Genomic DNA, 26,703 nt, shown 5'->3' with positions numbered 1-26,703 from the left:
GGAGGAAGCAGGCTCTTCAGCAAGCAGAGAGCCTGATGCAGGGCTCGATCCCAGGACCCTGGGATCATGACCTGAGCCGAAGGCAGAGGTTTAACCCACTGAGCCACCCAGGCGCCCCACCATCATTTTTTAAAAAATATTTTATTTATTTGAAAGAGAGAAAGAGCAGAAGTATGAGGGGGGAGGGGCAGAGGGAGAGGGAGAAGCAGAGTCCCTTCTAAGCAGGAAGCCCAACACAGGGCTGGATCCCAGGACTCTGGGATCATGACCTTAGCCGAAGGCAGATGCCAAACTGACTGAGCCAACAGGGTGCCCCTATAGTAATTTTTTAAAAGATTTTATTTATTTGAAGAGAGAGCGTGTGAGTGGGGAGAGGAGCAAAGGGAGAGAGAATCTCAAGCAGACTCTGCACTGAGTGCAGAGCCCAACATGGGGTGGGGCTCGATCTCCCCCTGAGATCATGACCTGAGCTGAAATCAAGAGTTGGTCACTTAACCAACTGAGCCATCCAGGTGCCCCTCTCAGCAATTATTTAGTAAGCTCCTACTGTGTGCTGTGCCAGGAATTGTGCTGAGTAAACACTGTGCTCATGTATTTACACCACAAATTGGAATTTTTTTTTTTTTAAGATTTTATCCATCCATTGGACAGAGAGAGAGAAAGTCAGAGAGCAGAAGCCAGGGAACAGCAGAGGGAGAGGGAAAAGCAGGCTGAACAAGGAATCTGATGTGGGGCTCCATCCCAGGATCCTGGGATCATGACCGGAGCTGAAGGCAGACATTCAACTGACTGAGCCACTCAGGTGCCTCAACAAATGGGAATTTAGTGAAAACAATAATGTCCACTTTTGTGGAGTTCACAGTCTAGGTGGAGGAAACGATGAGTTAGACAAGGAAAAACCAAGACTTTGGGGCCCCTTCCAATCTCTATTTTTTAAATATTTGTTCAGCATTTATTTAATGAGGGCTGGGAGAAATAAATTTTCTATTACACATGCACTTCTTTCTCTACATTCAAAGTAAGGCATTATTACATGGATTGAAAACAATGTTTTCTGAATCATCTTTTATTTCGTGGTTTTCCATACTTGGATAATGTCACTCACAGACTTCCTATGAGTAAAAGTAACCTACATGGATATAACTTCAAAGTTTTAAAATATCTTTTAGTATAAATATATTTATTATATCTTTTAATATAAAATTTAAAATATCTTTTTCTTTTTTAACTTTCATGAAGGTCAGATGTTTCCTATTTTTTGAAGTTTTCTCTCTTTTTCTTTTTTTAATTTTGGGGGAGGGGGAGGAAGAAGTTTTCTGAATAGTTAACTTCTTGGGAGACATATCAAAAGTTTGAACTTACTTAAAACCAATCATTCCTTCCAAGGAAATAGCTCTAGGCCATGAATTACTGCACATTGACCTTGCAGCTGGGGGTGACCACTGCTGACTTACAGGGCTGTCTGCTGGCCAGGCCCAGGCTGCAAGTGCAAAGCATCCTGTCCGGGCCCACTGCAAGAATATTCCAGGAGATGGGAGGTGCTCGTGAGGAGGGATTTGTAATTTCCACTTGGAGGATGCTGTTTAATGTGGCAGGAACTGGACCTTCTGTGCCAGCAGATCCTTGGAAAATCCCACCCTTTCAGGCCAAAACTTAGCTATTTGTCTACCCTGCTTAACACATGATGGATCGCCACTGTTCAGATTTTTAGAAACAAAATAGAAAACTCTCACCAATGGATAGCCAATAAACCATGTAGATGATATCTGATTATGAAGTCATGATATTATTAAAACATGAGAAAAAAACAAAAACAAAAAAACGTGAGAATGCCAGCCCTATCAGCACAGGGTTGTTGGTCTCTTTCCTCTTCATGACCCACCCCCGTGCTGAGAACAATGTCTGACACATGACAAGTTTTCATTAACTAAACAGTAGTGAATATTTTTTACTTTTGGGGGCCATATGATCTGTTGCAACTACTCAACTCTGTACAGTTTGCTGCTACTATGACCCTATAATTTCACTCTGAGTATAGATCCAAGAGAAATTAGTGCATATGTCTACCAAAAAAAATATACTGAGTATTTAAGCAGCATTTTTCATAATTACTCAAAACTGAAAGCCACTCTGATGTGCACCACAGCTGAGTGGATCAATAAATAGCGTTAATCATACAGCAGGACACAATAGTCCCATAACAAAGAACCGACAACCGCTATGGACAAGATGCTGAATGACTGCAGACACAATGTTGAGCAAAAAAAGAGACTCAGCGGGCACCTACTGTATTAGTTCATTTATATAAAGTTCATAACCGCCAAAATTAATTTATGGTGCTAGAGATCATATTAGTAGTTGCCTCTAAGAAGTATAAACTGGGAGCGGGCACAAAGAATGGAGGGTGCTGGAAATGGTCTTCATCTTGATCTGGGTGGAAGTTTGTTTTTGGTTTTTTTTTTAAGATATTATTTATTTATTTGACAGACAGAGATCACAAGTAGGCAGAGACAGGCAGAGAGAGAGGAGGAAGCAGGCTCCCCGCTGAGCAGAGAGCCCGATGCGGGGCTTGATCCCAGAACCCTGAGACCATGACCCGAGCTGAAGGCAGAGGCTTAACCCACTTAGCCATCCAGGTGCCCCTCTGTGGAAGTTTTAAGCCAGGCACTAGAGTCAAATAGTTCAATGTTAAATATATTATACGTTGCCATGGACTGAATGTTTGTGTACCCAGCTCTAGCCCTCTTCCCAAAAAGTGTTTATGTTGAAACCCTAACCCCCAGTGTGATGGTATTTGGAGGTGGGGACTTTGGGTGGTACTTAGGTTGGGAGGTTGGAGTCCTCATGATGGGATTAGTGCCCTTATAAAAAGAGACACAGGACGCTTGTTTCTTCTCTTTCTCTTCCCCTACCCAACCTCCCACCTGTGTGAAGAAACCAGGAGGAGAGTCCTCACTAGAACTCATCTGTGCTGGCCTTCTGATCACAGAGTTACCAGACTCCAGAACTATGAGAAATAAATATCTGTTCTTTAATCTACTTGTCCTATGAAATTCTTGTTGTAGTAGCCAGAATTGACTAAGACAGACCTCAGTTTTCTTAAAGATGAATGAAATAAAACTAAACAAGTCAGCCTGGATAAATCCCCACAAGATTCTGGTGAGTGAAAATAATGCATGTTGCAGAAAGATATGTACAGTATACCATTTATGTAAATGTTTAAAAAAATTAAAAAACTATACATAATATACATATGTTAAGGGATAAATACATCTGTGGTTAAAGTATTAAAATGGACAGGAAGAACACATACCAACTTCAGGATAGTGGTGAGAGAGGGGAACCAGAAGATTCTGTAACTGTAGTAATACATGTCTTTTTTTTTTTTTTTTAAGATTTTATTTATTTATTTGACACAGAGAGAGAGAGTACAAGTAGGCAGAGAGGCAGGCAGAGAGAGAGGAGGAAGCAAGCTCCCTGCTGAGCAGAGAGCCTGACTCAGGCTCGATCCCAGGATCCTGGTCCCAGGAGCCTGAGATCACGACCTGAGCCGAAGGCAGAGGCTTAACCCTGTGAGCCACGCAGGTGCCCCAATTGCTCACATTCTTAAATTGGTTCCATTTCTAGGAGGTCAATGAAAGGTTCCTCTGTTGATTTTGCCTTCATTGCTTAGCAAAAGGTACTTTTCAGATATACTTTGTAACTTTATAAAATGTTCAGTGGGGCCATTTAAAAAATCTTAGGTCTTATGCCTGGGCTGCTCAGTCAGTTAAGCGTCTGCCTTTGGCTCAGGTCATGATCCCTGGGTCCTGGAATCGAGTCCTGCCTTGGGCTCCCGGCTCAGCGGGGAGTCGACTTCTCCCTCTGCCTTCCTCCAATGGTGCTTGCTTGCTCTCTCTCTCTCTCCTTCTCTCTCTCAAATAAATAAATACAATCTTTAAAAAATAATAAAAGATCTGATCTTTTAGAGTCTTAATGTGTCATTTATCTTACAAAATTTCAAGTATTTCTTTTTAATTTAGAGCTGTGACTTAAGTTTTGATGCCATTGCTAATATTTTATCTTTTTTTTTTTGCTAACAATTTATTTTAAGATAAAGTTCTCAATGCCTTAAATTCTCAATATAAAACAAAATCCCAATATTGCAATGCAGCTTCAGCCTGCTTAGGTTTATAAAAATACCAGCTGAACCATGAAATTTAAATTTAATTCACTTAAATAAAGGAAGTATTTGCTTAATAACAGGTTTTCTTTAACCAGATAGACAGTAATTTCTTTCCTTACTGAAATGGTCACATCAGCATCTTGCTCTGGCCCGAGAAGTAAAAAGTAAATTCTATATCTCACTGCCCATATTACTACAATAAGCCCAGAAAGTCTGAGTCTTCAGTGTGAAAACAGCACCTAAGGGTCATTGAGATGACACATACCAGGCATTTTAAGATCCTATGTTCTTGATAATGGCTAATGCTTAATGTGTGTATTATATTGTAACCAAGCTGAGTTTGCTCCCAGGTGAATCACAGATAGAAACTACACCAGGTGGAGTCATCACACAAAGGACACTTTATTTGCAGCAAATAACACAGGGAATAACTTCCAAAGCCATGACTCCCTGGGCAAGAGTGAATGGGTTTCTTTTATTTAGGGTTAGGATGAATATTTAGAAAGGGAACCTTGTCATCGTATGTAAAGGCGGGCATAAGGTTGCTCCTGGGTCTTAAGGAAACGTGCCTGTACATACATCATATATGATGCAAATAAGGCTTGTGCTCCTCCTTTGGGGGGGAAGATTTTAGTATTTCAATGAGGTAAAGGTAAATGTCGGTTTCTTGGACACCATGGTTCACTTCAGGGTCTACCTGATGAGATGCGAGTTGGGGGCTGAGTTCCAATTGGTCTGGGTCTGCTGGAGCTCTTCAACCGGGCAGTTGTTATTGCCAAAGGGGTAGTTTCAGTTTCCATCCGGGGATGCATTGCCTTTGGGGGTCTTTTGCCTGAGTTAAGAAGGCAAAGAGGCTTAAGGAAAAATATGGGACCAAGGTCGGTGGCTGGGTCCAAGCAAGTCAGCTCTTGGAGTCTAACTGGTAACAATGTGACACTGAAACCTGGGACAGAAACAAATAGAAGCCACTAGTTCCTCACTCCTCCCGCCCCAATCATTATTTTTCTCACTACTATATTTTTGCCAGTATTTCATGGTATGTGTGTGTTTTTAAATCTTCCTTGTAATAGCTACTCGGAACTGTGCACGTGGCAGAGGGGTGTGGCGCAGAAAGGGTGTGGGTCTGGTTCGGATTCCTGCTCTACCATTATTCTCTCTGCAACCTTTTAAACTTTTTAAGCTTTGCGAGCGTCACTTCACTTTGAGCTTTGAGCGAGTCATTGAGTTTTCTAGGCTCAGTTTCTTGCCTATAAAATGGAGATAATAAAACTGAACTCAGGGGGTCATTGTCCCATGAACATGAAACAGTTCCTGGAAAATGGTTAACACAGTGTGGGCACGTGGTGAATCTTCGGTCACTGTCAGCCCCCACGACTATCATCATCATTATTACTTACTCAAAGGAGCATGTCTGTTCTCTGGTCCTGCTGGTTTGTAAAGACCGTGCATAACCTTCATCTTCAAGCATTAAGCAACTTGGGTTCATTGATTCATTAAACAACGACTGAGTGCCTACTCTGTGAGCCAGCTAGACCGGAGCTCTGCCCTTAAGGAACTTGCCTTTTTAGTGTGATTGGTGCATTTGCAAATTTCTCTCTGGGTGGAATGTTGGGGCCGGGTGGTGGTTCTTGTTCTTTCTTTTTTTTTTTTTTAATTTAATTTAATTTATTTATTTATATGACAGAGAGAGAGAGATGATCACAAGTAGGCAGAGAGGCTGGCAGAGAGAGGGGGAAGCAGGCTCCCTGCTGAGCAGAGAGCCCGACTCAGGACTCGATCCCAGGACCCTGGGATCATGACCTGAGCCGAAGGCAGAGGCTTAACCCACTGAACCACTCAGGCGCCCCGGTTCTTGTTCTTTCACCGAGACTCGTTCAAAGTGTCCGGGGCTTGTTGCTCCATTCCCGATGGGTCTGATTAATAACGGCTTGAGGCTGTCTAAGCTTCTCCTTAATAGTAGGTTCTTCTCCTCCGTGTGCAGTGTGTTATTTACGTGAGGCACTGGAAGTGCGTGTTCATCACCAGACTTCTTTGCATATGTTTTTACAAAAGCATTAAGCTGTTCGTTTTCCAGGGAATGAAACGGAAAGCCTTGTTTTCATGCTCCACTGTGTTTAGTCTCTAAATGGCATTGCAGCTTGGCAGGGTCTATAAAACTAATTTGCAAAATATACTACGCTAAACACATTTAGGACCTGGGTAATTTTTATTGCCATAAAAGGTGACTCCCCAAAACAACTAAATATCATCATTCTCTCTTGCCTTGGAGTGGGCTTTGCATGAGCATTTCCAAGCGCATTGCTTTTGTCAGTTACTGTCAGCGAGGCTGATGCTCTGAAGAATCGCTCAAGGTGGGATATTTGCTATCTTTTCCTGATCAAACTCCTTATACTCAGATTTCCTTCTAAAATATCCTGTTTTTCACCAGTGAAATCCGGTTTTAGTTTTAAGGGTAATTTTTAAAGCCAAGTTGAGGAAGATATTGCATGAATACACATTAGCTATTCAGGCACTATGTCTAATGGCTGTCGTAGGATAGTGCCTCGATGAGAAGCATAACATGGAAACTAGTTACAGCAGGACTGACGAGGGAATGATAATGAGCGCATTGCCCTGTGGTCACCAGTGTGTTCCTATTTGGAATTACAACACATTTCGGTGTGGATATTGTTGCCTGAGTTTTAAACATAGTTAAAACGTAGTTTGAAATTTTAATTTTTACAGAGAAATGTACAACAGAATCGTTGTTTATGGAGAGACTTACAGATGTGTATCAGACACTGGCAGTCTCCTGCCCATGTCCCCTCAGCCCATTCCAGAGACCTGCAGCTTCTATGGACTTTCCATACCCAATGGTAGCCTCCCCCCTCAAGCACCTGTGTTTCTCTGTTTGAGAACCTTCTCGGGCTGTCCTCTCCAGAAGCTATAGTCCCTCCAAGCAACATGCCCCCAGTAAGGAACTAGAGATGGTGAATAAATCCCCCAACTCATTCCTTGGACAATCCTGAGGTGTGTCCACACAGTGTCTCGAGGGTCACAGTGGGACTGAGCACCAATTGCCCAAAGTGCTAACCTGCTCGTTAACATACCTTCACTGGCTCTCTCCTTTTCCTGTCTCACTTCCCCCACGGCCTCACCATGCTTCTCCAGATTATGTCCCTCCGAAATGACTTGCATCCAAATCATTGACATAGGACTGCTTCAAGAAGAGCCCATAGTTAGACGCTGTGCACCTTAAACGAGGCAGAAGGATTCCCACCCAACTGATAAGGGTGTGCTAGGCACAAAACGAAGTTGCCGTCTCGTGCAAAGTAGTTCTCCCACTTACACACCTGGGCTACCTCTTTCCTCTTGACGAACTGTTCTCCTCCCCAGAAGAACTGCCTTCCTGGCCAATGGTTGAGACTGGGGACCTGATCCAAGCCATGAATAACACCCCATGCCATTGCAATTGTGATTGCCCATGGAGAGAATGTAACCCACATTGGAAGAACCAGAACACTTCCCGGGATTTTTCTAACTGGTGCCAAGGGAAGAGAACCTTTTTCCTCTCAGAGCTATGAAGTTATGAACCCAAAGTTGACCTTGGCCATCTCTCACACAGAAAAGCCTCTCACAGCGAGAGATCTACAGCGAATTCTCAGACAGAGGCAAGAGACGAGCCTCAGGAGCATCTTCGTGGCATTTGAATCCCTAGGACAGTTGATCTTAAACCAGACCCATGCTGTCCCACCTCATAGTTTGGTCTGTGGGTTTCTCTACACATCACCCCGTTGGCATAAGCAAGTTAGTGACTCTATTGGTTTTTTATTTTAAGATTTTATTTATTTATTTGTCAGACAGAGAGAGAGAGAGAGAGCACAAGCAGGGGGAACAGCAGACAGAGGGAGAAGCAGACTACCTCAGAGCAAAGAGCCTGATGTGGAACTTGATCCCAGGACCCTGGGATCATGACCTGAGATGAAGGCAGATGCTTAACCAACTGAGCCACCCAGGCATCCTGAGACTATATCATTTACAAGCAAAGAACCTTACTACAGATTTTTAACTCTGGGCCAGAAAGTTGGATTGGGCATGAGAATCTGGAGCAGGAGAATCACTTTTTGGATGCTGTGTTTTTCAGTCCTACCATTTCCATTTGATTCTTTCTTGGTTTCCAAATTTCTTCTGAATTTCTCATCTGTTCACCCAGTATAAGCATCTTTTACTGTACACTCTTTTAACATATTTATTTATCACAGTTATTTTAAAGTCCTTGTCTGACTTTCAAATCATTAATGGCCATTTCCATTTTGGATTTAGAGATATGAATTTAAGAACTGATTTTTAGATTAATAATGGAAAGACATAATTCATGTTTACACATGCTTATCTGTTCTATGCTCATTAAAGTATAGTCGTTAAGAATTTATCTTGCTTTGAGGGCATCTTGGTGGTTCAGTCAGTTAAGCTGAGACTCTTGGTTTCAGGTCAGGTCATGATCTCAGGGTTGTGGGACTGAGCCCAATGTCAGGCTCTACACTCAGCAGGGACTCTGCTTGAAGATCCTCTCCCTCTGCCCTTTCCCCTGCTCTCTAAATAAATAAATAAATAAATAAATAAATAAATAAATAAATAAATCTGTAAAATAAAATAAAGTCCCGTCTGCAAAGTCTAACATCTGGGTTGTTTAAGTCTGTTTCTATCGACTGACTTATGTCTTAATTATGGGTCACTTTTTTCCTTTTTCTTCACATATCTAGTACTTTTTTAAAAAGATTTTATTTATTCATTTGACACAGAGAGAGAGATCACAAGTAGGCAGAGAGAGAGGGGGAAGCAGGCTCCCTGCTGAGCAAAGAGCCCAATGCGGGGCTCAATCATAGGACCCTGAGATCTGGACCTGAGCCGAAGGCAGAGGCTTAACCCACTGAGCCACCCAGGCAGCCCTATCTAGTAATTTTTTTATAGTGAACATTGTGACTATGTTCTAGAGATTGGACTCTGTTATCTTCCTCTGATGAACACTTTCTTGCAATAGGCAGAGAAATTATTGGTTGGATTGCGTCTCTTAAAACCTGCTTTTAGGTTTTGTTGGGGTGGGTCTGTTTCAGTTTTAACCTTAGTGCTAGGGTGAATGCCTCAGTCAGGGATAGTCTTCACTCTGAGTGTGGCCCTTCCACAGTTTCAACTAAAAGCTTGGACTGTTTGCCAAACTGCTAGAGCCTGGTAACACTTTCAACTCTAAGTTCTGTCTTCCCTCTGATGGGCGATGGCAGAAATCTCTGCTCCGTCCCTATCAGCCTGTCAGCTGTTGTTTTCCCCTTAGAATCCTTGGAGTCTCACCTAGACATGTATCCTTCAAGGATCAGCCAAGGATTTGAGAACCTTTACACATATTGTCAGACATGACTCTCTGTCTTGCCTGTGACTCTCTCCTTGCCAGAATTTTCTCCTCAATTTTCAGTCACTGTTGTTGCAAACTTCTTCTCAGAATCATTAGTCCCTCAGTGACCCCTACCCTGTGCAAACTGACTGAGGCTCTCCAAGTGTGGTCCTCAGACAAGCAGCATTAACACCATGTGCGAACTGGTTAGAAATGCAAACTTTTGGGCCCCACCCAGGCCTAGTGAATCAGAAGCTCTGGGGCTTGAGCCCAGCAATCTATATTCTAACAAGCTCTCCAGAGATAATAATATACACTAAAGTTTGAGAATGACTGCCTTAGGGAAAAGCTATACGAATGTGGATCTCACCTGGAGTTTCCCTTCCTTTACTGTCTGGATGCTCACCAGTGCCATCAAGTAGGTTGGTGGGGGATTTTTTTGGCAGGGAGAGATGTCCAGAATTCATAATTATTATTTGGTATATATTCTGTGCTATGTACTGTTTCATTTTTCTCCTAAGAGTCTTTGTAATTTAAAAAACAGTTAAATTTGTAATTTGTCCTTTAAAAATTTAAAATTCTTTGTAATTCAAAAAACGCAGTATAAAATACTTTTAATTGAGATTTGAATAAAATGTTTGTAAAACCCTAGAAGCACCTTATAGTTTTATGGAACACGGCTTGAAAAATCTCTAGTTTAAACCGTATGATTGACAGGATGGGTGGGGATTGGCTTCAACCCTGCACAGGAGTGTCTCCATGGCAACTGTCACCATAGTATCAAGCCGAGGACAGAGGTGGTAAATGAGCTTGTACAAAGTGGGTAGGAATGCAATGTGGTATCTTTCTGGTCCCCATTCCAGGAAATCCCAGAGAGATGCCTCACACCTTGATAGAGGAAGCCAAGCCTGCAGATGGTAGCCAGATGGAAATGACCTCTTTGCTAAGAGCCGGCTGCTCATTGCCAGCATTCCAACCTGTTTTCCGGGAGGAGGCTCCTCTCTCCCATGGGTCATGTCCGTATCAGCTTTGGTTCCTCAGGCCTCACGTGTTACCTCACGGGCTCGCAGTCCTCCTTCAGGAGAACAGGGATTCCTTCTCAAGAAGGAACTGACCTTAAGTTTCTCAGTATTCCCACCCTACTGCTCCTTTATGTGATGGACAGGAAGTTCATGTAAAAAGTCACCCCCACCTTCTCCTCCTTTCCTCTGCCTATGCCCCCAGACACACCCACTGGGGTTTTGTCCACTATGGAGCAGGCACTGGGCAGTGCTTCCTCAACTTGAACGTATACATAAGTTCCCTGTGGATCTTGTTAAAATGTAAGTCTTGATTTAATGGGTGTTATGGGCTGAACAGTGTTCCCCCAAAACTCATATGTTGGAGTCCTAACCCCTACTACCTTAGAATGTGACTGCATTTGGAGACAGGGTCTTTAAAGAGGTAATTAAGGTTAAATTAGGTCAATGAGGTGGGCTCTAATCCACCTAAGAGGGCTGGTCTCCTTATAAGAAGAGGGGAATATAGACAGACACAGAGGGAAGACCATGTGAACACATAGGGAGAAGATGGTCATTGACAAGCCACGTAGAGAGGCTCTAGAGGAAACCAACCCCGCATACACCTTGACCTTGGACTGAAGCCCCCAGAACTATAAGAAAATAAATTTCTGTTGTTTAAGCTACCAGTCTGTGGAACTTGGTCATAGGAGCCCCAACTGACTAATATGGGAGGTCTGGGAAGGGAACTGAAGGTTTGAATTTCTAACAAGCTCCTGGGTGATCCTGATACTGCCCGTCCAAGGACCACACTTTGGGTAGCAAACATCTAGAGAATCTGGTCCCTTTTTGTTTGATGGCAATGTCAGTAGCTTCCCAAATCACTGAGCAAGCAGGGAAGAAGAGCGCTTTTTTCCTCAAACTTTTTTTTTCTCAAACATCTTCCTTAAGATGGCTAAGGCAATTGTTCTTAGCCTTTTTGATTTGCATTACTTTTGAGATATTATAAATATGAGGCACCTTTCATGGGATGAGGTTAGATTATATAAGTAAATAAAATGGACTGGATAATAACAGTAGATAAACTGGGGACCTCGCACCCTGTCTAATGTGGGCAAGCGGCCACTCTCTCTCTGGGCCAGAATATGAGCTTAGTATGGTCATATTTTCCAAAGTTTCAAGAGAATCTAGACATTTTGGGTTTTTACATTGAATCTCTAAATTTTTAAATTTCTAAACGTTGGCAACTCCATCAATTTATTTTTGAAATGTGAGGCAAATGAGCCCCCTGAGGTTCTGGACATGTTCTTGATCTATATCTTGTTTTGGGAATATACATAGATAAAAATTTGTCAAGCTGTATGATTAAGATTTTTACAATTTATGGTAATTTATGCCACAATAACAAATCTGTATGGGAATGATGGATATCAACCTCAAGGTCACATGTGGGGGTGGAGGCAGGAAGGAGTCGGGTTGGTTTCTACCTGTATCTCTAACATCATGTTTCTTTAAAGAGTTGGAACTGAAGCACGTATAGGAAATTATGAATAGCTATCTCTGTGGTGTCCGGATTTTCTGCCTTATTTTGTTCTGTATGTTTGAAATATTTCATAATTAAAGGTTTTGCCTATTAAAAAAAAAACACCTGAGAATACCAATACCATATGGGCCAAAACAAACCCTCTGGAGGTTTCCAAATCATTCTTTTGGCCTCACTCTGGGGCTGTATTGCTGTTTAGCTAAGAATGTTCTTGGGCCCGATCCCATTGTCCTGCACGTGTCAGTAAATGCCTGCATCCCCCTGTGCCATGTGTGGGACGTGACATCATCCCACCTGCTCAGCCCGTCCCCCACTGTGACTTCATCATGAGAAGTGGCATTCTCAGCATAGCCTCAGACGGAGTGAAAACACATTTTACACATCAAAGTCAAGACACAGTGTTGCATTCACCTGTGAGAGTCACTACAGAATAGGCTTCTCTGATCTTGAAAGCAGTACAGCCCAGGGGTGAACCTCACTGGGTAGGAACCTGGCTCTGCCACTTACTTGCTCTGTCCTCTTAGGCAAGTGAGCCTTGGCCTCCATTTCCTCACAGGTGACGTGGGAACGATAACAGGATCTCCCTACGTGGGTATATGTGAAGATTTACCTTTGCTGAATGATGGGTGCACGACTTTCAATAATCACTAGCTATTATTAAGTACTTAACTGTGTGACTGTACTTCGGATATCTTTGTTACATCGTGGATTAAAGCTCAGGCCACAGCATTAAGAAGTATTTTCAATTCTGATTCAAGTAGCAATTGGGACCAAACATTGTTGGGGACGGGCCGTTTGCAGAAGCAGGGGCTGGCCGTAACGCTCCTTTCCTGCCTTCAAGGAACTGACCTGTTTGTATGTTTTCTGAAAGACCCCAAACTGCTAAATCAAAACTCCAGGGACAAGAGGATGGTGGAATCTCCAGGCTGGTTCATTTACTGCTGCCTGAACCCCAGGGCTGGAGCACCCGCCCCTCCCTGCGGATGGTGGTGTTGCCAGGCAGCCTGGCTTGTTGACGTGCTGGGTTGCTGTTTGGGGCTTGTTGCTCAAGGTAATTATATTCCTCCCAGGAACAGCACCCTGCTGGCAGCGTTGTGACCCAAAAAGGGCTTTCATGGTGACTAATAAAGCTGTAAAGGATGCACCCAGAGCCAAGAAAATCCATTCCCTGAAGGAGTAGGATTTCAATGACTTCTCAGTTGGTGCTTCTTTGCCTTTTAAGCCACGAGCATTAAGATTGTCTGAAATTCCAGTTATCCCATGCTGCATTCTCCAGAGAGGCTGTAAACCACAGAGACAATCACAGACACCATGGGTGCCTGGAATGGAGGAGAGGAGCTAATTACCCCCCGAGAATGCATTTCCTACGCGGGCCTCTCCATTCATCTCAGGAGATACGTTCTTCCAGCATTTCTGCTCTGTCCAGTTCAGAAGGCTCACAGAGCTGCTGGGCTGTTTTTCCCTCCCATTGGTCTAAAGCCCCTGTGTCAAGGTACTATGGTCTGGCAGAACCTGGGAGTTGCCCTGACCATTTCCACTCTCCTTCCCCCCTAAATCGTTTACCCATCTATGTCATTAATGTCTCTGAATCTGTCCACCCACCACTGTCACAGCTGAGGCCCTCCCTACTCTTCCTACTTCCTGCTGCACCTAGGGCTCTCTGGTCCATCTGCCCTTGCGCTTGCCCTCATGCAATGCTCCTCCTCTCAGCTGCCACAGTGTAAATCTGATGCCAGCTCTCAGCTTAAAACCCTTTAATGCTGCCCCTCCCCCCACCCACACACTGTTTTCAGACTAAATGTTCCCAGTATTGCCAGAATTCTGAGTTGTTAAGAAAAGCCAGAAATCTGGATTTTTATGTGAATTCCCCCTTCCATTTTGTTTAGTTTTAGAGTTATTACATTTTCATGTTAAAAAAAATTATAAAACATTGCAATAAGTCTCCTACCCACTCCTGGCCCCGGTTCCCTAACCAAGGAGGCCACCTCTTTTAACAGTTGCTTCTGAAGCCTTTTGGACACACACACAAACATACACATACATGTTCACACACACACACACACACACACCTTTTTTTTCTATACAGATGGTAGCCAATTTTTTTTACGTTGATAGAAAATTTTAAAACTCTGAGGGTCAAACAAGACACATTTGCATCCATGGGTTATAAATCATGTAGGCATGTGCTTGTGACCCACTTGATCGAAAGTTCCCTAAAGACAGGGGTGGAGCTTTGTCTTGGCATCCCCCTCTATACCTGGCACAACGCCTTGCACACAGCTGGCACTCAATAAGTGTCCACCCATTTACACATTTATTAAGCACCAACACTGTGCCTATTGCTAGGACTATCATAGACCTCCCGATGAACTGTGATGTGGGCACCCTTTGAGTAAACAAGATAGCAGTTAGTAAAGTTTAGGTAAGTCTCTAGCCCTGGGGAAATGACCAGAACTCAGGGGGCTGGAGGTTCACAGCTGCCCACCTCCCATTTTCCCTGGTTACTTGAGCCTACAACAAATGGGCAGAGAGAGCAGACCACACCCCGCTCTCAGGCTTGCCCTGGTGGGGTTTCTGCTCGTGCTGACACCAGCATTCCCAAGCCAGCTGTCATGTGCAGGAGTGGTGATTCCATTTTTTGCCCTCCACCGGGTCAAGGCAAGCCGGGACGGGACAGAAACCACAGGCCCAGGCAGTTTGCTGACTCGTCCTGGGGCGCTGGGCTGGGCGGGATGGGCTGCTGGAATGAGTAAGGCCTTTTCAAGCTTCTTCATGTTGGGGAGAAGACTCATGGCTCCCGTGGTTTGGGGCCCTTCTCCTAAGTTAGATCTTGTCTGCTCCCTTGCCTGTGGGCCAGGTCATCCCCAGGGGACCAGCATACACGCTGACTGCAGGACAAGGTCAGATTTCCGGTTCATGATAAGGTGAACCCCGCTGAGGAGATGCAACAAACTCTTATCACAGTTTCTCTCCCCCCATCCGCAGAGAAGGTGGTTACCAATTGTTTCTGCGGTGACACAGGACCAGTAGTTTTCATAGACGGCATGCTTCCGCGGAAGGGTCGTGAACAATTCCCCTGGAACTGTACTGTGGTGTCCTCTTTCTCTCCCACTCAAGAGGCCGTTCTGGAATGTAAGTGGGTGGGAGCATGAATTTGTTGTAGGATTCACCTTGAGTATATTCTAAGTGTAGTGCTGTATGAATCTTACTGCCAAAACTCACGGAAGTGACACTTGTCATATCCTTTTCTTTATTTCAGGTTACCTTGAGCTTGGAGACCTTACCCCCCCCCCCCCCGCCCCACCCCGGGCAGGCAGGAAAATAATACTGGTGGGAGCAGGTGGGGCAGTCTCTCTCTCTCCATGGGGATGCATGAAATTCCAGGTTACATAGACCTGGAAAATGGAGACGAGTCCACTCTTCTCCTGAGACCAAGTCTTCTGCTGATATCCCCAGGCTGTCTCTGCGGAGAAGGCGGCTTGCACGGCTTCCGTTCCAAGCTTGGGAATCTTGGCAAAAGCTGGGAATCCTAGGCCAAGGCTCTAAGCTTCGGAGAGACGCCACAAAGCCTCTCCGTGGAAGTCTTGCCATCCTGCCGACCTGCCTCGGGCACCGTATGGAGCACATTCCGGTCTGCAAGCCTGGAGTCCACTGATCTCCAATCCCTCCCAGGCTCCAGGCTTCCAGAAAACATAAGCCAGGTTGTCTGCACAAACAACTTCTGCATTTGGCCCCCAACCCAACCTCCCCGAGGCAAGGCTGGCTTCCTGCTCAGAAAGAAGTAAAACACATGAAAAGCAAACCCGCGTGCTAAGAGCTCAATATATTACCCTGCCACCTAATTTGCATGAGAATAAACTGATCATTCACGGATTTCTGTCCATGACAAAATTCAGCGCTCAGTGCCGCCATTCTTTAGTTCTGAAGTAGAGCACAAACCATGGAAGGATACTCTGTCCTCACCCGCTTTTTTCTCCCATTCGCTGATTGTCCTCAGAACAAAAACATAAAACCCCTTCTCCCTGAGGAAGCAATTTCTGGGCAAGAAGATTATCAAAAGTGTTGCTGCCCCATGCCCCAATTAATCGTACCAAAGCCCGTAAATTAATACCATTTCTATTCCTAACACTCTCTCCTCTACTTAATTAGCACTTTCTTAAAAACGATCTTAGTTTTCAAATTCATCTAGCTGAGGTCAGTGGCCGTGAACCTCTGGTCTGTGAGAGGTCTGCATCGATAATATGGGGATTGGTTTCAAAAAGATTGCTGCCGTCATGTATTAGTATATGTTAGATTTGGGCAGGCATGGGACCCAAGCCCTTGAAGTAGCAAAATGGGAACCTTGAGGTTTGAGTTCTTCTGGACGTTTTTTCCAGCTGTGCACTAGTTGGGAGCTCGGCAGCAGGCCTCTGGGCTGGTTCTGTAGCTGACACCATCGCAGAACACAGGACCAGGACCATTCTTAGACTCTTCTGGAATCTATGGCTATTTTCGAGGGCAAAACTACATCAGAGGTTGCCTATAATGATAAATGCTCAACACCACTCGTATGCAAGAAAATGTAAATGCAAACGAAACCCGGAAATCCTTTTTACCTCTCAGATGGTTGGTGATTAAAACCACAGATCGTACAAATTATAGATGAGCTTGGAGGCAAACAGGAGACTCATCAATCATTGATACGAGTATAAATGGATCAGTCTTTTCAGTGAGTAATGTGTCAATGTCTGCTTGAATTCTTAAATGCTCATACCCTCTTTCCTGGCAGTTGCACTGCTAAAAATTTACCAACAAACATACTTGCAAGTGCACAGCGAGGAAGGCAAAATGTACAAGGATGTTTCCTGCAGCATTGCTGGCAATAGACACAAAACGGAAACCAGTTAAATGTTTCTCAATAGGAATATGGTTAAATACATTAAGGGGCAGCCACACACAAGTGGATTTTGTGACCATTTAAAAAGATGTGGTCGGGGGGCGCTTGGGTGGCTCAGTGGGTTAAAGCCTCTGCCTTCAGCTCAGGTCATGATCCCAGGGTCCTGGGATCAGCCCTGCATCGGGCTCTCTGCTCAGCGGGGAGCCTGCTTCCTCCTCTCTCTCTCTCTCTGCCTGCCTCTCTGCCTACTTGTGATCTCTGTCTGTCAAATAAATAAAAAATAAAATCTTTAAAAAAAAAAAAAGGATGTGGTCGGGGTGTCTGTGTGACTTGGTGAAGCACGCTACGCTTGATTTCAGCTCGGGGTCACGAGATAGAGTGGGGCTTTGGGCTCTGCGCTCAGCATGGAGTCTGCCCAAGGTTCTCTCTTTCCCTCTGCTCCTCTCCCTGCTCACATGCTTCCTCTGTCTCAAAAATAAATAAAATCTTAAAAAAAAAAAGGGGGGGATGTGGTCAAACACTGTTTTGATGACTATAACTTTGTAATACACAGTTGGCCCTTGAATAACAAGGGTCTGAACTATATAGGTCCACTTATACACAGAATTTTTTTCAATAAATACAGTACCATAAATGTGTGTTCTCATCCTTGTGATTTTTAATAACATTTTTTCTCTAGCTTACTTTCTTGTTAAGAGTACCATATACAGGGGCACCTGGGTGGCTCAGGTCATGATCCCATGGTCCTGGGATGGAGTCCCGCATCGGGCTCTCTGCTCAGCAGGGAGCCTGCTTCCCTCTCTCTCTCTCTCTGCCTGCCTCTCTGCCTACTTGTGATCTCTGTTAAATAAATTTTAAAAATCTTTAAAAAAAAACCATATACAATACATATAACATACACATACGTGTTAGTTGACTGTTTATGTTATTGTATTGGTAAAGCTTCCAGTCAATAGTAGGCTATTAGTAATTATATTTTTGGAAAGCCCAATTATACCTGAATTTTGACAACACAGGGCATCAGCACCCTTAACCTCCGTGTTGTTCAAGGGCCAACTGCAGGTTAAAATCAGGAAATGTGAAGCCTGTGACTTTGTTCTTTTTCAAGACTGCTTTGGCTCTCTGGAATCTTTTGTGGTCTTATACACATTTTATGATTGGTTTTTCTGGATCTGTGAAAGAGCCCATTGGAATTTTGATAGCGATGGCTTTGAATCTATAGATTGCTTTGGGTGGTATAGACATTTTAACAGTACTAATGCTTCTAATCCCTGAACATGGAATATCTTTGCATTTCTTTGTGCCCAGTTGAATTTCTTTGATCCATGTCCTTATTCCTTTCAGTGTACAGATCTTTTACCTTCCTGTTTAAATTTATTCCTAAGTATCTGATTGTTTCTGATGCTATTTTAAATGAGCTTGTTTTCTTAACTGCATTTTAAAACAGCTTGTTAGTATACAGAAATGCAACTGATTTTTTTTTAAAGATTTCATTTATTTATTTGACAGACAGAGATCAAGTAGGCAGAGAGGCAGGCAGAGAGAGAGGGGGAAGCAGGCTCCTAGGACCCTGAGATCATGACCTGAGCCAAAGGCAGAGGCTTTAACCCACTGAGCCACCCAGGCGCCCCATGATTTTTTTTTTTTTTAACAACTGAAAAATAAATAAAAGGATGTGGCAAACTTGCATGCTAAAGTAGAAAGAAACCTCTAATATACAGAAATAAATTTTAAAAACCAGGATACATATAAAATGCTTATATTTTTTTTTCTGGAAGGATAGGCAAAATGTTAACACTTTTTTTTTTTTTTTTTTTTGCTAAGAATATACATATAATCTAAAAAAGAAAATAGTACCTAGGAAGTGGTAGACCATTTTCCCCCATTCTTTGTACTTATTGATACCCCCCCCAAAAAAGGTTTTTTGTTTTTGTTTTTTAAAGAATGAGGCTAGGGGCACCTGGGTGGCTCAGTGGGTTAAAGCCTCTGCCTTCGGCTCAGGTCATGATCCCGGGGTCCTGGGATCAAGCCCCACAGCGGGCTCTCTGCTCGGCAGGGAGCCTGCTTCCACAACCCCCGCCCCCCCCACCCCGGCGCCCGCCTGCCTCTCTGCCTACTTGTGATCTCTCTCTCTGTGTCAAATAAATAAATAAAATCATTAAGAAAAAAAAAAAAAAGAATGAGGCTATATGTGTATAAAAGTTGAAACGTTTCTATGAAACATTGTGCTTTCCAAAAATGGCCAGGGCAATATTCCTGGTTCTACAAACCCTTCGGGAATCTTGTTATTCCCTATCAGGAGGTGGTTTATTCACTCCTCTGGAAACTGGGTCAGGCTTTGGCTGCTTTGGCCATAAGGACACCATGGAAGTGGCATTGTGCGGCTTCTGGGGCGATGCGCAGACCGGCCAGACAGCTTCTGCAGGGGTGCTGCTCTCTCTTGGGATGCCTGCCCTTGGAACTCAGTCACCATGCTAGGAGGAATCCCAACCCAGCCCACAATTCAGGGGTTTGGAGTATATTCGCAGTTGTGCAAATATCACCACTATCTAATTCCAGAACATTTCCATCACCCCAAAAGGAAACCCTGCACTATCCAATCCCCTCCTTCCCCCATACCCTGACAAGTATTTGTTTATCCATTCATCACTTCATGGACATTTGGGTTGTTTTCCCTTTTTGGTTATTAGGAATGATAGTGTTGTGAACACTGACATAGAATTTTTTGTGTGGACATGTTCTCAAATCTCTTAAGTTCAAGAACTTTAAAATCACCTATTAATATTTGAACAGCATAAAACATATAATAATTAAATGATACACAATTAAAATAATTCTTATTCATTAAACAGGTTTTCTAAGAGCAGCCAATCCGTTACCCCATACTATTTCAGATATCATATGGAACACTGCATAGACATAAAGTAATAAAATAGCACTCTTTCCAGATTTTCACTAATTTACATAAACCTTTCACCAAATCAGTCTGAGTTAGTGACATGCCACTTTGCTATCTAAAAAAACTATTATGTGGTCTTCAAAATTCCTCCTTTATGTTCCAAGATGAAAACCTAGTACTTTAATTGGACATACACGGAAAGCCTTCAGTCTCTTCAGGAATTTGGGGTCTGATTTAGAATTCTTGCAAACACAGCCCTGTGCTGTGCTGTGACTCACCTGTTTGGGTTTACATAATAAAAATTCAGTAAAAATAGGCTGTATTTAAAAATAAATTCTGCACTACATAAAAACTCACTTGAGGGGAAGCTCGGGCTTGCCTTTGGAGTAGATGGCATGCAAACATGAGCTCTACTGCAAGGTTCTTCATCCCTGGGCCCATTTCCCTTGGGGACGGTCCCACTCTCCTCTCAGCGCCTGCTGCTCCCCGAATTTGGAGTCTGCCCATATGCTGCACGTTAATCTAGTAAGGAAACAATGAGCTGCTTCTTTGGGGAGCTCCTATAGAGGCCGCTTACAAAGGAGAAACCACACTAATAAGAAAGTGTGGATACTTTTCCCCGACGGAAAATTACAAGTTTGCTTGGTTTTCAATCGTTGGCACCACATCTTGAGGTCCTCATCACTGAATAGACTTCTTTCCACTTGGCTTTCTCTCGGCCAGTGCCCTGGCACACTATCAGAGGGGAAAATAATTAGAAAGAAGTGTCTTTTAGGGACGAGAAGCACTGGTGGCTTACCAGATGGAGAAAATCACAGAGCTTCAAACAAACCCCTGACCAGACAGTAGCACTATTTGTCTTCTTGCTTCCATAAACTAGACACAGTGTTCATGCCTTCTGAAATGTGCATGCTGAGAGCCATGGTGTTGGCTCAGTTTCCCTCTTCTTCAGGGGAAGTCTTTGGTGGCTCTTCAGTGCCAGAGCAGTGACCCAACTGTATTTAGCCCCAGAGAATTTTCCAAGGGTTCCCCTCATGCTCTCAGAGTTCTTATGCTGCTACGGGATAGAAGGCCCATCTTAATTTTGGTTCGCTCATCGTTCAGGTTGTGTGAGTGTGGGATGGGGAGGGAGAAAGAGCTTTATTACTTTTGTAGAAATAACACTTGCTAATTGTAAAAATATCAAATAGAGATGTGTAGCTTAAAAGCAAAAGTGGGTCACTTTGGTTTTTCTAGTAATCTCTGCTTGATGCATAGAATATTCATACAGCATTTCTCAAATATACTTATGAACATGGGATTATTTGTGATCAGCCAGAAGCTGACCAGGAGACAAGGACTGGAAAGGAAGCAGTTCATGTGGGCGGTGCGGCAAATACTAATGGGGAGTGGGGAAGACAGGGAGGGTGAGGCAGCCAATTAACAGTGGCTATCAAGTCAGCTGCTACGGTGGGTGGATGGAGATTAATCCCACAGAGAAACTCTGGAAAACGGTGGAGAACACTTGCCTCAGAGATCTCATTTGAAGGGCAAGGGAGCTGGGGTACTTATATGCCAGGTCCCACAGGATGAGGCCGCTCCCCGTGGTTTGAATTCTGAGCACTTCCAGCCTGAACAGCCTGCCAAGACATTGGAGAAAGCTCCCCAGGAAAGAAAGGAAGATACCTCCAGCCAGACACGTACCCAGGAGCGGTATGGCTGGGAAGATACGCCAGGCACTGCTCTAGTGCAGGCAACACGGCAGGAAACAGAACAGGGAAAGTCCTGCCCTCAAGGAACATTTCTTCTGTTGGGGACATAGATAAAAAACCAAGCAAGGAAGAAATATATGGGATGTGTGACATGGTGGCAAGTACCGTGGAGAAAAGTAACTACTAAAGAGTCCTGGGGAGGAAGGAGAAGGGTTTGGCTCTACTTAGCAAAAGAGGGATCAGGGCAGGCCTTAGAGAGAGGGTGACACTCGAGGAAAGACCCAAAGGAGGGGAGGGGGAAGGCCATCACCTGGCTACCTGGGGGAGGAACATTCCAGGCAGGGGAAACAAGCACACAGGCCCCAAGGCAGGAATGCTGGTGGTGTGTGAGGCTCGGCAAGGCCCAGGAAGCTAAGCAGGGTGGGTGCGCGCGGGGCGTAGTGCACAGAGGAGGCCCGGCAGAGCAGCACCTTGTTGGTAATGGGATGCCCTGCGGTCCTACCTGGAGTGAGACAGAGAGTCACAGGAGAGCGAGAGCAGAGGACGGCAGAATCTGGCTTCAGTTGAACAGGTCGCTCTGGCTGCTGTGTGGAGAATGAACTGAAGAGGGGCCGGGGCAGGAGTTCAGTCAGGAGGCAACCACAATATCCAGCTGGTAGTAGAGCAGCGGTTAGAGTCTAGAAATATCTAGAAGGTGGAGCCAAGGTGACTGGTGGACAGGTGGGATGTGGAATGTTTGGTCTGCACAACTGGAAAGATGGAGCTGCCTTCTTCCGAATCAGGAAAAACTTCAGAAGGACCAAGTCTTGGGTCAGGGGTGACTAGGCGCCTGGCGGCAGGCACGTGTGTGGGGTCTTTCAGACACCGAAGTGGAGATGTCAGTAGGAAGCCGCAGGCAGGAGTCTGGAGCTCAGAAGAGGTCCTAACTGGATAAAATGTGGTGAGTCTGTCAGCATATGTATCTTCTGAGCCACACGACTGGTGAAGCTCTCCAAGGGAGCCAGCTGCACAGGAATGAGATCTAACACTGAACCCCAAGCCCTCAGGGAGATGGAAGACCAGGAAAAGGAGATGAAGAAAGAGAGAAAGAGCACCCAGAGTGTTAGGAAAGCCGAGTGCATAAAGTATTTCTAGGAGGGGGGGACTGATCAACTGTGTATATACATGGGACACATTTATGCCAATGTACACACAAAAACACACTCTACAGATAGACACATACAAGTCGTTTCAGATCAACAGTATATTATATAAACAGGTCTGTGATTGCTTTCTTGGAAAGAGTGTTCACATAGCAATAGTATCTGTCTGCTTCATCACTTAATAGCTGCATAGTATTTACCGTGTGCATGTATCATAATTAATTTTTCCTCACGAGCAACTATTTTTCCCAAAGAAGAACTCTAGATCACACAGCAATGCGAATCTTGTGTATTCATCCTTTCCCACCTGCGTGATCGTCTCTTTGGGATAAACCCTGGAAGTGGGGTTGCTGATTTGAGACTCCTTCCTGGGCTAGATGTATTCAAAAAGGAACATCTGCTGCTATCAAGGAAGGCAGCTGGGGTGTTATTCAGGAGACTCCATTCCACGGGGGAAGCTTCCAAATGCATGGAGGACACGGGACAACCATCTGGGTAAATGGCTGTTAGAAACAGGGCAGATGTTTGGATCAAGTCAGAGAAGTCGCCGACAGGAAGCAATCTGTTGGTACTAGCCCTCAGCTGGACATACGAAACAGCCGCCAACTTCTAAGTATAAAAACCACTCCATTTCCACATAGAGCAGAACTCGAGGCCTGCAAGCTCTCCCCAGAGCCACTAAGAGCTTATGACGTCAAGAGCAAATGTAGCAGACGAAGGCAGATGTGCTTTTTTGAAATGACTGTAATTAACTCCAAATCTTTCCCCACACTTTATTTTTGCTGGCTGGATTTGTCATTTAGCTGTTAGAACAAGTCTACCACATACCTCGGATTTTTTTTTCCCTTTCGCCTGCCGTTCCTAGCAACAGCAGGACTCCATCACCTGTCCGGGCAGTTACAGAGTCTTTGTCTGGGTGGTGTCAGAGCGACCTGCACGTTCAGCGGTAACCTTGAAAATAATGCCTAGCAGCCAGGCAACTGGCTGAGAGCCTCCAACGACTTCAGGGCATTAAAGGACAACACATTTAGTCACGTATGTCCTGAAGTGTAGGGAAATGTACTGAGACACCTGTAATTCCTAAGGAAAATAAGGAGAATGACCAACACAGGGCCATGCCTTGGGTCCATTTATTCCCATCTCTGGGTGGGTCTGTGAACTACATTCATCCCAGGACTCGAGACCTACCTCTGGTACTCGACCCTTGGAAATCATAGGTGAGTGGACTCCCCCATGAAGCGGTTCTCTACACTCGGTTCCTAACCTCTGACAGAGGCCTACAAGAGCAGAGGCGGTAGTCTGAAGTTTGGAAACGTTCCGGGTCTGTGTGATCTGGCTAGACGCTCTTCACTTCACTTTACCACGTGACAGCCCTTTACCGTGACAGAGCGTGGAGCCACACACACACACCAACTCAGCCACCAATACCGTTTCCCCCTTCTGCTCTGAGGGCAACAGCCAGTCCAGGGAGAAGGTCAAGGGGAGGGTTTTCTTCTAGGTCATGACTGAGATGAGTTACTTTATCCCACGGATACAGCAGCTACACGGCAGCCTACAGAATTCACGCCAAATTCCACTCTTTAAGTGACCATATTTCACAGTTTATTACCACCACCACCAGACCTATAAGCCTCTGCATGACGTTTACAGTCTGAGCCCAGGAGTGACCACCACCCTCTCGTCTCTTCCTTGGCCCGGCCCCGCCCAGCCCATGGGCCGGCCTCCCCTCAGAACGCCGTGTAGTAGCGCTCCGTGGTGCTGATGATGTCGCTCTGGTCCTCCAGGAGCTCCAGCACCTGCTGCAGCACGCCTTCGCTCAGGTCCGGGCTGACACTCAGGCGGGCACAGGCCAAGATGTGCTGAAAGTGGCAGCCCTTCTCTGCGTCTGCTGGAGAGAGGCAGCGGGCTTAGCCTGGCGCGCCTGTCAGACCCTCAGCCCCCTCGGCGGCCTCCCCCTCTCGGGACAAGTCCTTCTCCACAGCTCCCGGGTCAGAACCTGCACTTCCCCAAGATCCACTGGCGATTCTGACGCACAGCAGAGTGGGAGAGGCACTGGTTTAGATGACCAGCAGGAATGAAACAAAAGCCCTGTTCTCAGGCCCCTTCTTTCGCCACATGACGTGGACCCACTACTTGGAAACTCAGGCCTGCAACCTTCAAGGATTGCTCCTGGATCACGGACGATCCATAACTGAATGGATTTTTAGTGCTTGATAATCTTTTTTCTCTAAGGCAATTACAGGTATAAGTACTATTCAGTGCTGAACCCATGGCTTTCCAGGCGGGACCCCTCTTGAGACAGACAGCAGAGTTGGTTATGGCAGACTCCGTATTCTTTCTCGTAAGTCCTGACTCAGGTGACAGCCTGGAGAAGGGACTCCCACCACTGGTCTGTTCTCATTCTTCTCTGCCTAGGCTTCCAAGAAGTCCTGTCTATGATGGCTGTGTTCTAGTAATCTCGTATCCTCCACCCAAAACACCTAAGACCATTTGGTACACAATGGTGAAAGTTCAGGGTTAGCAGTTTGAATCAATGATTCACAGTAATGGAATGCACAGTGAAGATCTGACCATTAGAGAGGGTCATGAAATCAAGGTAATGGGTTGTGATCAGCAATTGTTTCCTCACCAACAGATTAAGAAAGACAGGAAAAGGAAATTACAAAATGCATTGCATTATAGCATAAGTATTATTTTGTGAAACTTTATATGTGCATAAATACGTATATGTGTGTGTGTGTCTGTACATATATATGTACATATAACGTTAACAGATCATGATGTAAAATGCATCTGTAACTCTGAGTCAAAGTCAAACCTCATTACAGAAAACAGAGCCTCCCAGATTCGCTTCAAGCCCTACGCAGGGCCAGGTTTGGCCTCTCTGTGTTTCCCCAGCATCTGGCACCCCTGCTGTTCCACACAGTCACCAAATGTTGTTTTCAGAGAACGAAATGCTTGAGGCCCCAGGAAGGTGATTAAAGAGGTATCATGGTGTTGGGCAAAGCATGGTTTGGGAGGTGGCACAGGTCTGTGGCCTTGGGCAACTTACAGCATCTCTAAGGCCCAGTTTTCTCACCAATGAGGAGGGGGAGGGACTGTGAAGGGGGTGTGGGTACCTCTGGGGTCCTTTCCAGCTCTCGGGGTCAGACACCATCTCAAGCAGTGCTCCAAAGCTAATGAAGATTTGTTAAATTCTGACCTCTAGTGGCCCTGTCCTTTCATTCTCCCTCCCAGTTTACTGTTGAAAACTTGTCACCTTCACTGGTTTCCAGGCTGTCCCTCCAACATTCATTCAATAAAGACTTCCTGAACACACACCGTGTACGTAGTGCTGAGCAAGGAGGAGCAAGTGACAGGGGACAGTGGACTCGTGAGGCCAACAGGCCCACGTTCAAGTACTGGCTCCGACAGGGCAGAGTGGTTCGTGTCTCTGGGTCTGTTTCCTCATCTGTAAGATGGGGAGAAAATTGCCTTCTTCACCCGTAGCTATAGGGATCAAAGGAGCCTGGTGGCAGGTGTCTCTTACATGGGAATGACTATGATTCTGTCATCCTCTCCATAACCTAAGATGACACCCATAACCTAGTCCGGGCTCTAAAGCAGCTTCACTCTTCCTGAGAAGGGTGATGCTGGATGGTGTAAAGGGGCTCCAGCCAACTGGCCCGCACATGGCAGATGGAGCACTAGGACCCTCACCACCGTTCGGCTTTTAATTGTCTTTGTAGGGCCTGCGTGCCCAAGCTCGGGGCTCAAGAGGACCTACGGACGTATGTGGGGCCCTTACCAGCAATGCCCCGAAGTCCTTCAACGATCTCTTCAGAAAGGCCATGCTGCTGTCTGGGAAGGAGTCTCACAAAGCGACCTTGCAGTCACATGGGAGAAGGACTGGTTTTAGTTTTTAAATGTTTGGTAGAATTCACCTGTGAAGCCGTCAGGTCCAGAGCTTTTCTCTGTTGGTAGATTTTTAGTTACTGATTCAATCTCCTTACTAGGTATAGTTCTACTCAAATGTCCTTTTTTC

General features: G+C 45.0%; 1 protein-coding gene across 32 annotated transcripts in view; it reads right to left on the bottom strand.

Annotated features, from left to right (window-relative positions):
* Positions 1–23,414: 23,414 nt before the first annotated feature.
* The window catches only part of STN1 (STN1 subunit of CST complex), a 43,582-nt gene continuing 40,293 nt past the window's right edge, over positions 23,415–26,703 (bottom strand). For 12 of the 32 annotated variants that reach the window (XM_080822982.1, XM_080822994.1, XM_080822983.1 and 9 more), the window contains one exon: positions 23,415–24,564. In XM_080822982.1, coding sequence (XP_080679108.1) covers positions 24,407–24,564 — 158 coding nt within the window. In that variant the 3' untranslated portion in view covers positions 23,415–24,406. Of the gene's footprint in view, positions 24,568–26,466; positions 26,545–26,703 lie in introns of all 32 variants that reach the window. The other 20 variants (XM_080822971.1, XM_080822973.1, XM_080822970.1 and 17 more) reach the window with 6 other exon arrangements.

Source organism: Martes martes (genome assembly GCF_963455335.1).
Source record: "Martes martes genome assembly, chromosome: 14".
Lineage (NCBI taxonomy): Eukaryota > Metazoa > Chordata > Mammalia > Carnivora > Mustelidae > Martes > Martes martes.
Note: the sequence above shows the minus strand (reverse complement) of the source record. Positions and strands in the feature narration are given on the sequence as shown.